Here is a 12,014-nt window from a genome sequence, read left to right as displayed (position 1 = left end):
TATTTTTATTATGATTATTCATTTGTCAGATCAATGTATAATTCCGTTTTAAATCAGAATCAGTTGCGGTTCAGCCCTTTTACCGCCTCTCGAACGCGCAGTCCCATTGGTTAGCAGCTTCTGCTCGCTTTTTGGATGATATGCACGATTGGCTGTCACAGTTGACAGTCGGTTAAACCACGCCCCCATTTACCGCCTTGTCCACTCATTTGAAGCTTCGTTCGACACGTGATTTTCAGTGGCGCTGTGAGTGAAGCTTTGTGTCGTGACACTTTCTTCGACTCTCAGGGCTCGTTGTGTCCAGTCGATTTTTAAAGAAACTTGACAAAAGTGTTTTTGTCAGGCAGGAAACTTTAGTATCATCATGCCGGCGCAGATCATCAGCGGGAAGGAGGTTTCTGCGTGAGTTTGTGTTTTTTAATGAAATAAAACTTAACCACGTTACCATGTGACTGCAGGTTGTGAAAACCCGAAAAAGCTCGTCTGGAGTTTTATTTAATATAACTCTAATGTAAGATAATATGTTTAATATAAGTTATATTTTGAAGTGAATTCGTGCACTTTTACGTGCAGCTGCTGTTAATTCTCGTTCACGTTCTTAATGGCTTTGGAAAGAAAAGTTTGGCAAACAGCGATGATTTTGTTGGTCATAAATCAGCGAGTGCTGTCTATTTCTTTGACAAACCCAGAAGATTAATTCTGTAAAACACAAAACCATCTATAAAGTCAGCTGTTTATGTCAGGAGCTGTGACCTTTGACCGCAGACAAACTGTCAGGGCAGTTAAAACAAAAACCTCTTTCTACTTTGGAAAAGGATTTGAATATTTCATTTCTTTCAGTAGTTTTGAAGTAGAGACAAAAAGTAAACTGATAGCTTCAAATTCAAGTCAATAGTCATTTCCTAAAGTTCCTGCCCAGATGTGTGTGACAACCCTCATTTTAAAATTTTACAGGAAGGTAAAATGTCAACAAGTCTCATAAATGGAATTTGTTGCTGTTTACTGCCTATAAGAACTGAAAAGAGCTGCTCGTTAGGTACACTGACTAAAAAACAAAACCAAGTCATTTCTGTCTGTCTAAGTGTAAACGGTGGTTAGAACGAGTCCTCTGTTACATCAGTTACACGCCAGTGCCTCACGGTCCTCCAGAAGCACCTTGGTGCTGACCAAAAGTCCTTCTCCATGGTTGCTCAAACCCCACCCACACCTGCTGCTTTGCCTCCCCCACAGCAGAGGCTGCCGCCCTTCGGGCCTGTCGGTACCTTGCGACTGCCTCCGGAGTCCTCCGAAATAACATATCCCAGAAAAACTACTTCTTTAGTCAGACAGCTTCCTTCACCCCTGATGTCCACCACGGTGTTCAAGGGTTGCTGCCCTTTGAGGCACCTCAGACCTTCAGACCACAGCTCCCCACTGCAGCTTCAGGAATGGAAGTTTTAAATATTGCCCATTCTGGTTCAGTGCTCCCAACCTCTACAGGGATGCTAGAAACGCTCCACCAGAGGTGTGAGTTGAAGATCTGTCGGACAGTGGGCTCCTCCAGACGTTCCCAGTTCACCCGTTCTATCCGTTTGGGCTTACCAGGTCTGTCCAAAGTTCTCCCACACTGTCTGATCCAACTCACCACCAGATGGTGATCAGTTGACAGCTCTGCCCCTCTCTTCATCTGAGTATCCAGAACATGCAGCCTTAGATCAGATGATACGATCACAAAATCGATCATCGATCTTTGGCCGAGGGTGCTGTGGTACCATGTACACTTATGAGCATCGTTATGTTTGAACATGGTGTTCGACAGTCTGTGACTAGCACAGAAGTCCAATAACAAACGACCGTTTGGTTTTTGATCAGGGAGGCCGTTCCTCCCAATCATGCCTCTCCAGATGTCTTGGTCATTGCCCACGTGTGTGTTGAAGTCCCCCAGCAGAACAATGGAGTCCCCCACTGGAGTCACATACAGGACTCCATTCAGGGACTCTGAGAAGGCCGAATACGTCAAATTGTTGTTTGGTGCATACGCACAAACCAGTCAGAGTTTTGCCCCCCACAGCCCGAAGGTGCAGGGAGGCGACCCTCTCATCTACTGGGGTAAACTCCAACGCGGTGGTGCTCAGCTGAGGACTCGTGAGTATCCCTACACCTGTCCGGCACCTCACACCCTGGGCAACTCTAGAGAAGAATAAGGTCCAACGCCTACCAAGGAGAGTGGTTCCAGAGCCGAGGCTGTGTGTGGAGGCGAGGCCCACCAGATCTAACTGTTAGTGCTCTACCTCCTCCAGAAGGTCTGGCTCCTTCCCCCACAGCGAGGTGACGTTCCACACCCGCAGAGCAAGCTTCTGCTGCTGGGTCTGGTCTGTTGAGGCCATCAACTTTTACTGCTGCCCATGGGACAGCGCACCCGACACCAGCGGTTCTCCCTGCTGGTGGTGAGCCCACAGGGTGGAGATGGAAAGTCCACGTTGTAATGTCGGGCTGTGCCCCACTGTGCTTTGTGGCAAACCTGGCCACCAGGCACTCGCTGGTGGGCCCTCCGTCCAGGCCTGGCTCCACTTAGGGGTCTCAGGTCTACTCCAGGTCGGGTCACATTTCCTCTGCATCATTTGTCCATGGAGTTTTTTGTGAACCGTTCTTAGTCTGGTCCCTCGCCTGAGACCAGTTTTCCATGGAAGACCCTACCAGGAGCACAAAGGCTCCAGACATCAATGCTCTCAGGTTCATAGTGACACCATCACCATGTTTTTGTAAAAGTTTTAAAATGTGCAGTTGTTACAACGATAAACTTGTTAATGAGTTGTATGATTGAAGCTGAATGAGTGAGATATATAGATATAGACACACACTGCAGGGAAAAAAATGAACCACAACATCGCAATTAGTCACATGTGCTGGTGGGCCTGACTGACATAGTGGTTAGTTAATTCCTTTACAAAGCAAACAATGGGACAGAACAACACTAAAACTGCTCTCCACACAAACGTCCACTCAGGGAAGAATGAATTGAATTAAAGAAAGTATTTGGACACAGTCATGAGTCTGCGCCACAGAACACATCATCATTTATTAGATGATCTGTATCATGTGAATAGACACGATGTGTGTCGCCACTGTTTGGTTTGTTTTTTCTTTTTTTTTTACAGTGACTGCTGTGTTTTGTCCACTTTAAATGAAGATGTCAGCATTTGATAAAGTTTCTCTTGATGTTAGTTTATTAAAAATGAAGCTTTTGAGTTTCCTAACTGTTGTACATAACAGATCAGATTCCACAGCGAGTGACGGTTCAGATCTCATTACCATCCTGTCTGATTCTGCCAGAATGAAGTCTGTATTTTCCTCAAAATCCACAATTGGTGGATGAGACGACATTTGTGTGTTTTTGAAATAATAATTTGTGGGGGAAAAGTCCTGTCAGGATGTCGACGTCTAAATGCTGCAAAATTCCCCAGTCCGTCTGTGGACGGATTAAAAAGTGCTTTAATGAAGCTTAGGATCAGAATGATTTAAAGGTAAACTGTCATATTGTATGAAGGGTCTTTGTGTTTTAAAGGATTACAGCCGTATTCCTAATAGGCCATTTTATTAGCTGTCATTATGATTCTTTTTATGATGACTTAAATTTGCTGGTTAGGTGGACTGGATACTTTAAATTGTCTGTGGCTGTGTCTGTCTATATGTGACCCTGTGACAGACGGGTTTGTTTGTTTGTTTTACAATTGATTTGAACCTCTAAGGTAAAGTCCAGAGTTTGATTTTATCAGCGTGTCTTTGTTGCTGCTTATCTGTTCCTCATCAGAAAGTGTTGGATCACCGCCTGGATTGTGTCGTATTTAGGACGGTGGATTATGAAATTGTTACTGACACAGCACAATGTAGAAATGATCTTTTACTGTGTGTCACTTAGTCACCACAAATACAAATAAATCCATCTGCTGCTCAGGTTCTGAGAAGATCCAAAGTCTCAGTTTCAGGGTGTAATTCCCCTGATCTTTGGTGTCCCGTCCCAAATAGAGTCTGGATTCAATCTATTCCTCAGGTTAAATTTTATTTTAGAGTTGAGGTAAAACACAGGCCCGGGGTTTTACAGACTTTGTTCTCAGCAGCACTGTCTCATAAAATCAAAGATCAAAATAATCAAAGCGGTTTTTATAAAAGGCAGTCGTGGCTTTAGTCTCAAACCTGATGTGACCGGCTTCCTGCAGACAGCGAGGGACGCCCTGCCTGCATCCACATGTCTAATGGATGTGAAACTGAACTCTTTTTGCCTGTTGAGACTCTGAACCAGTTAAAACAAGGTTCCAGGCACTTTGAAACAGATAACAAAAACAAATACTTAGTAACTAACGTAAAATAATAAAGTAAGGAATTAACACACAGATGTTACACACTCCGTGGACACGGGTCCACTGAGTGTATCGGTGAGTCCGATCTGTTTTAACAAGCTGAAAACCCCCAATGATGGAACGAGTGAGGAAGCTTTTATATGTGTTCTATGTTCTTAATGCAGGTATTTCATCATCACACACATTCAAAGAGCAGGAATTTTAATTTATTATTATTATTTGATTGTGAATGTATAATATAAGAGAGAAATTTACTAATTTGTCCAAATAGCCTAAATAACATACCAGTTAATCATTTATTTTAAAGTGATGTAAAGCTGTTTGAGAAACACGTAAAATGTATTTTATGCTCATTTTAACAAGTTAAAAAGCACTTTAATTCAGTTTGTTGTTGTCCAGACTGTATTAAAACTAGATTATCTCTGTTTTAACCCGATTAGCATCAGTTTACTTCTGGTTTGGAGCACTTTATAATTAAATATCAGTGTACCACTTTAAAACCCATCATCCGCTTCTTTTCACATGATTTTAGGAAGCTGAGGGGTCAGCTGAAGAAGGAGGTGGAACAGATGAAGCTTCAGAACCCAAACTTCAAACCCAGTCTAGTGGTGATACAGGTAAATATACCATACAGAGCTTCATTCATTTTCTACAGGTGCTTGCTCCAATCAAGGGTCATTGGGGGGGCGTCTAAGACAGATTGACTGACTGACTGACTGGTTTCTAGATAACACGTAGGTCCTACGCTGTTACCAGCTGAGGGAATGTTGCTTTATTCTTTCATTTAAAACCGGGCACAGAGTTAACTGGATAAATGTCGTCCAAACAAAATTGGAGACCTGTAGTCAAGTTTTTTAAAAAAAATTTATAAAAAAAAAAAAAAAACCCTCATTGTTGTAATTACACTCAACAAAAATATAAACGCAACACTTTTGGTTTTGCTCCCATTTTGTATGAGATGAACTCAAAGATCTAAAACTTTTTCCACATACACAATATCACCATTTCCCTCAAATATTGTTCACAAACCAGTCTAAATCTGTGATAGTGAGCACTTCTCCTTTGCTGAGATAATCCATCCCACCTCACAGGTGTGCCATATCAAGATTCTGATTAGACACCATGATTAGTGCACAGGTGTGCCTTAGACTGCCCACAATAAAAGGCCACTCTGAAAGGTGCAGTTTTATCACACAGCACAATGCCACAGATGTCGCAAGATTTGAGGGAGCGTGCAATTGTCATGCTGACAGCAGGAATGTCAACTAGAGCTGTTGCTCGTGTATTGAATGTTCATTTCTCTACCATAAGCCGTCTCCAAAGGCGTTGCAGAGAATTTGGCAGTACATCCAACCAGCCTCACAACCGCAGACCACGTGTAACCACACCAGCCCAGGACCTCCACATCCAGCATGTTCACCTCCAAGATCGTCTGAGACCAGCCACTCGGACAGCTGCTGAAACAATCGGTTTGCATAACCAAAGAATTTCTGCACAAACTGTCAGAAACCGTCTCAGGGAAGCTCATCTGCATGCTCGTCATCCTCATTGGGGTCTCGACCTGACTCCAGTTCGTAGTCGCAACTTCGCACAGCCATTGAAGAGGAGTGGACCAACATTCCACAGGCCACAATTGACAACCTGATCAACTCTATGCGAAGGAGATGTGTTGCACTGCATGAGGCAAATGGTGGTCACACCAGATACTGACTGGTATCCCCCCCCCCCAATAAAACAAAACTGCACCTTTCAGAGTGGGCTTTTATTGTGGGCAGTCTAAGGCACACCTGTGCACTAATCATGGTGTCTAATCAGCATCTTGATATGGCACACCTGTGAGGTGGGATGGATTATCTCAGCAAAGGAGAAGTGCTCACTATCACAGATTTAGACTGGTTTGTGAACAATATTTGAGGGAAATGGTGATATTGTGTATGTGGAAAAAGTTTTAGATCTTTGAGTTCATCTCATACAAAATGGGAGCAAAACCAAAAGTGTTGCATTTATATTTTTGTTGAGTATATAAATGGAGGAACAAAATGTGTCCACATGACCATTAAACTATATGACTGTCTGTGAGCAACTGCTGTCCTGAAATATCAATAAAAACTCCTGGAAAATGTTCTGGAACAGAGTGGGAACCCTGTTCGATATCTGTGGAATCAACTCGTGAGACCTCTGCACTTGACATGTGGTTTCCAAACCTGATCCCGTATGTTTGGTGCATCTCAAAGAGCTCCTAACTCAGCCTAAAATTTTCTGGCAAGGAATCTTAGCCTAAGAGTAAGCCAAGAAATGTCTGAGAGTAACTCTGGGCAAGGAGTTGACAGAAACTCCTATCTTAGTGAGGAGACAGAGTGAATGAGTGCTGAATGATTTTCTGTGCAATGGATTCGGACACCACAATGGTTTTAGTACTTTTAGTAGATCTTAGTGTTGCGTTTGATACTGTGGATCATCGTGTTTTACTTGATAGGCTGGAAAATTACTTTGGGATGACTGGAAGTGTTCTTGCTTGGTTGACATCATACTTGTCCAGTCGTTCTTATTGTGTTGTATATAGTAACACTACTTCTGGCCTTGGTTATATGAAATTTGGGGTTCCACAGGGGTCTGTGTTAGGTCCCTTGCGTTTCTTACTTTATATAGCACCCCTTGGGCATATTCTGTGACATTACGGGATGGCCTTTCATTGTTATGCTGATGATACTCAGTTGTACATGCCGGTAACTGCTGGTAATCTTGCCCATATAAAAGCCTTCGAAGATTGCCTTATATCTGTGAAAAGTTGTTTGTCTAGTAATTTTCTACTCTTGAATTCTGATAAGACTGAAATGATGGTTCTTGGTCCAGCCAGACATTGGCATCAATTTGACCAGCTGGCACTTAATTTGGGTTTGTGTGTTGTGCATCATACGGACAAAGTGAGGAATCTTGGAGTACTTTTTGATCCTACGTTGTCCTTTGGCCATCACATTAGAGACATTACGAGGACTGCCTTCTTCCATCTGCAAAATGTGGTGAGGATTTGTCCCATCCTGTCTATGGCTGATGCTGAGACTTTGATACATGCATTTATTTCTTCCAGATTGGATTATTGTAATGCTTTATTTTCTGGTCTGCCGCAATCCAGCATTCGGGGTCTTCAATTAGTGCAGAATGCTGCTGCCAGATTTTTGACACAAAGTAGAAGGTTTGACCACATCACACCCATTCTGGTGTCCCTTCATTGGCTTCTGGTTTCTGCCAGATCAGATTTTAAAGTCTTATTGTTGGTTTATAAAATTGTTCACGGACTGGCACCTTCCTACCTGGCGGACTTGGTTAAGCCCTACGAACCTGCGTGACCCTTGCGTTTGCAGGGCGCAGGGCTTCTGTGTGTTCTGAGGGTGAACAAGAAGTCTGTGAGGTATAGAGCCTTCTCCTAACATGGTCCGACTCTTTGGAACGATCTACCTGCAGTTATTAGGCAGTCTGACACGGTGGAGACTTTTAAATCAAGACTGAAGACCCACTTTTTTAGACTCTCTTATCATTAATCTAATTTGTTTTTATGTATGCTTTGTAATTTCTTCTTTATTCTACTGTGTTTTATCTTTTTGTTGTGCCTTTCTTGATTTTAATTTACTTTGTGTTGTTGTGAATTGTGCGAAGCGCCTTGGGGCGACTTTGTCTTGAGTTGGCGCTATATAAATTGATAAATTGAATTGAGGCGGGGTTGACCCCATTGCTATGTATGACGTGGTCCTGTAAGAGCTGTGATTGGTTGTCACAGAAAGGGAAGAGGAAATAAAAACATAAATGCGCTCTGCCTTCCTACATATGAATGAACAGTAAAATCAGCTGATCATATAACTGCATTAAGAAATGTGTAATCATGAAAATAATTTAATGTCATGATGACGATACTTGGCAAAATTGTACTGGAGCGATCGCCGGGCCGGTCACTAAACCTGTAAATTCTTGTGCTGCAATGCATTATGGGAGTTCTGGGTTTTGGGGTGTTAAATGTTATTGTGGTTCATGTTAATTTAAAAATGTTGTTAGTGTTGTTGATTTGTTGGGTTTTTGTAGTTCAATTGGTTTAGTGAGTTAACTGTCACCATGTTGTCATCATAAGTGAAAAGTGTATCGTGTTTGTTGCCATCCCTGTATTGTTTTATCTGAAAAATAAGAGCGCCTCCTAGTGGCAGAGTGCCAAAAAATAAAGGCTCTCTTCTGTCTTTCATTATTTCACGCAGTTGAGCCAAAAAATGAATTGTTACACAGCTTGAAGATGTTTGAACATATTCAAACACTGATTATCTACATATTAAAAGTGTACGTTTTTGTGAGTTTATTAATAATGTCAATGTAAGTACATAATATAATTGTAAATATGTTAAAATTACATGCATGACACAAGAAAGTGAAAACACTTATTTGCATTGTGGTCCATTTAAAAATCAGCTGACAAAATAGATGTAATAATAAAATATCAATAATACTGATAAGAATAATAAAACAATCATAATATTAATGTGTATGTGATAACAAGAACCTAAACAATATGTAAATACATTAGGACAGTAAATTAACATAAAATAATTACATAGATCGCGCAGGTAGTGTGTTACTGACTCACTGTCATCCTACATACGGAGAATATCTCTACTTCCTCTCCGTCTTTTCCACCAGCTTGTCTGTTTAAGACACTCTTAGGCTTCTTAAGTCCTCCTCCCTCCTCTTACCAGTTTGGCACTTTAGGAGCTCTCTTAAGGCCTAAGGTGCTTTGTGGACAACTTTCGTCTTACCAAGGGAAAATTCGAAGAAATGTCTAAGAATTCAAGGAATTCTAAGATTTTTCTTAGAATAACGTCACTAGGAGATATTTTTAGCCTTAGGATGCATTGTGCGTACGGACCCAGATGTTTTCATCGGTGTTCCAAATTAGGTTTGCAAACAACAGAATGTCTCCTTTATTGGAAGAAATGCCACATTTGTCTGCTTCTGTATGAATTTAAAATGCATCAGTTCTGAGGATTGGACCTCCGGTACTCCAGGATTTCTGTAAGAAGCTCCATGTGTGACATGTTGACATGAGTGTGAAGCTTATGAGATGATGTCTCTGCAGGTTGGAGACCGCGAGGATTCAAAACTATACATCAGTGTGAAGATGAAGGCAGCTGCTGAGGTAAAGAATTGTAGCCCCCACCCCCCCATCCCAGTGTTAACGAGCCTAAATTAAAATGGACATAACGGATATTACAGAATAGGATCATAGACTTTGTAGTACACTTTTTTCTTTTTTTTTTTCAGAATTTTATGCCCAATTCTGTTGATTCCAAAGACTTGACTGTTCTTTCAAATGTTTAATTAAAGTAGGGAAAGGGGGAGTTTTTTTCTGGTTGTTGTTTTTTTTAATGTGTACAATAAATGAATGTGTTTGATTACTTTCAGCTCTCTAAATAGCGATCACAAGGTACCCGTTTCACAATCAATGTCCAGATTTTCAGTTGTGCTCAAAAGTTTACATATCCTGTGCCTTTGTAGCTCACACATCCCCAAAACATCAGCGATCCACTTCTATGCTGTACAGTAGTTGACTCCTCTCCAAATGTAATGTTTATGGTTGTGGCCAAAAATTTCAATTTTGGTCTCATCACTCCACATGACTTTGTTCTGTGTGCTATTTGGCGTATTATAAACGGGATACTTTGTATATTTGGTGGCATTTGTGTAGTAATGGCTTTCTTCTTGCAACTTGACCATGCAGCCCATTTTTCTTCAAATGCCTCCTTATTGTGCATCTTGAAACAGCTACACCACTTTTTTTTTTCCAGAGAATCCTCTATTTCAGCGGAAGTTACTTGTGGGTTTTTCTTTGCATCCCAAACAATTTTCCTGGTAGTTGTTGCTGAAAATTTTGTTGGGCTACCTGGCTGTGGTTGGGTTTCCCTCATTTTCCACTTCTTAGAGTTTGAACACTGCTGGCATTCTCAGTCCCTTGGATATCTTTTTATATCCCTTTCCTGTTTTATACAGTTCAATTACCTTTTCTATGACAATTATTTGCTTTCCCTATGACTCAGAAACGTCAGTGCAGCACTGGATGAAAGATGCAATGGTCTAACAGGAGCCCAGAAATTCACCAACCTTTTATATACACACACACAGATTATAAGCAAACAAATCACAGGTGAGGATGGTTACTTTTAGTGGCCATTCAAACCCATTTGTGTCAATTTGTGTACATTTTATCAGGCCAAAATCACCAGGATATGTAAACTTTTGATCAGGGTCATTTTGTTAGTTTCTGTTGTCATTATGATTTAAAAAGAGGAAATAGTTTGACAAGAAATGGCTTCACACAACCACTAACTCCGCTCCATACGGAGGCCAGACAGAGTACATTAACATTTTATTTTAGTCTTGGTGGATCATGGGATTTATTTTCATGGCATGCAGAATGCTGAAGAGTCAACTGATGTCTGTGATAAATGCTGATGTGAATGAATGAGGCGCTGTGACTCTTCCAACTTTTAAAATGACAAATGAGTTAATTGTCTTGTTGTGCAAAGAGCCGGCATTCTCTGGTTCAGGCTGAGAATCACACCAGGAGCAGACAAACACAGAGGGACTTAATTGAAAATGCTAAATTTCTTCAGCCACAACAAAGAACTAAAGTATTTTCAGACGTTGTTTTCCAAAATCAGGACACTTTATGTGGGTAAGTTTTCATCAGACTGTGATGATGAATCTGACTGAAACAACTTAACAGGTCAAATTAAGACTTTATATTTACTCCGTGTGCAAATGGTTTTAATATTGTAACAGTCTAAACCAGTTGTTTTCAAACTATGCAGTGCTTCTTCTTCTTCATAGTTCTTCGGGAGGGGCGAGGGCGCAAAAATAACTGTAAACACTGTCAACCAGCAAAAGAAGAAGGGGAAAAAATAAAACACTAGCAGCCAACATGCCAGGTGCAAAATGGATAAATTTTTAGTCCATAAATCTAAAGAGAAGACAGAGTTTGGGGCAGACAACAAAAGAAGAAAGTAGAGGACGATCTTGGTTTGCTCCTCTCCACAACAGCCGCCTGTGTGCATCAAAGACCCAGACACATTGAAGAGATGAGACGAGATGAGAGACTAAATATGTATTAAAGTTGAATTAATATTATTTATGTTAAAATGTGTTATGTCAGACATTTAAACACGTACAGAGATGTTTAAATGTTAAAAAACAATGTTTAACATATGACAAAAGTTAAAAATAGAACAAAGTTTTTTTAAAAACGTTTAAAATGTTTGAAAAGTGTGTAAAATGTGTGAAAGAATATAAAGTTCTTTAAAATATCTTTTACAAAGGTTGTAAAATGTGTAAATGCATAAAGGGTTCCTTAAAACACACAAATATTTTGAAAATGTGTTTAAGATGTGTAAAAGAATAAAAAGAAACACACGAAGATGTTGAAATTGTGTGTGTGTTGGGGGGGAGGGGTGGGCGCAGTTATTCATTTGTTCCCACACTTTGAAAACCCCTGGTCTCAAGTGTTCACACGAGGATTGTAGCTTTCAGTTGTTAAGCCAATCAGTGCACAGCAGCAGGTTGGCGCCTCCCTTTTGTGACCGGTTTATAATAATGGGACCCCAGCCGAAGGGTGCCGAAAAAAACAGTACGGGGCGGTTATTTTGG

General features: G+C 40.9%; 1 protein-coding gene across 2 annotated transcripts in view; it reads left to right on the top strand.

Moving 5' to 3' along the window:
• Positions 1 to 225: 225 nt before the first annotated feature.
• The window catches only part of mthfd1b (methylenetetrahydrofolate dehydrogenase (NADP+ dependent) 1b), a 33,621-nt gene continuing 21,832 nt past the window's right edge, over positions 226 to 12,014 (top strand). For both annotated transcript variants that reach the window (XM_034159620.1, XM_034159619.1), the window contains exons 1-3: positions 226 to 402; positions 4,870 to 4,954; positions 9,451 to 9,510. In XM_034159620.1, the coding sequence (XP_034015511.1) occupies positions 365 to 402; positions 4,870 to 4,954; positions 9,451 to 9,510 (183 nt within the window). In that variant the 5' untranslated portion in view covers positions 226 to 364. The remainder of the gene's footprint in view (positions 403 to 4,869; positions 4,955 to 9,450; positions 9,511 to 12,014) is intronic.

This window comes from Thalassophryne amazonica, chromosome 19, assembly GCF_902500255.1.
Source record: "Thalassophryne amazonica chromosome 19, fThaAma1.1, whole genome shotgun sequence".
NCBI classification, from domain to species: domain Eukaryota; kingdom Metazoa; phylum Chordata; class Actinopteri; order Batrachoidiformes; family Batrachoididae; genus Thalassophryne; species Thalassophryne amazonica.
This window is presented reverse-complemented; position numbering and strand designations above follow the sequence as displayed.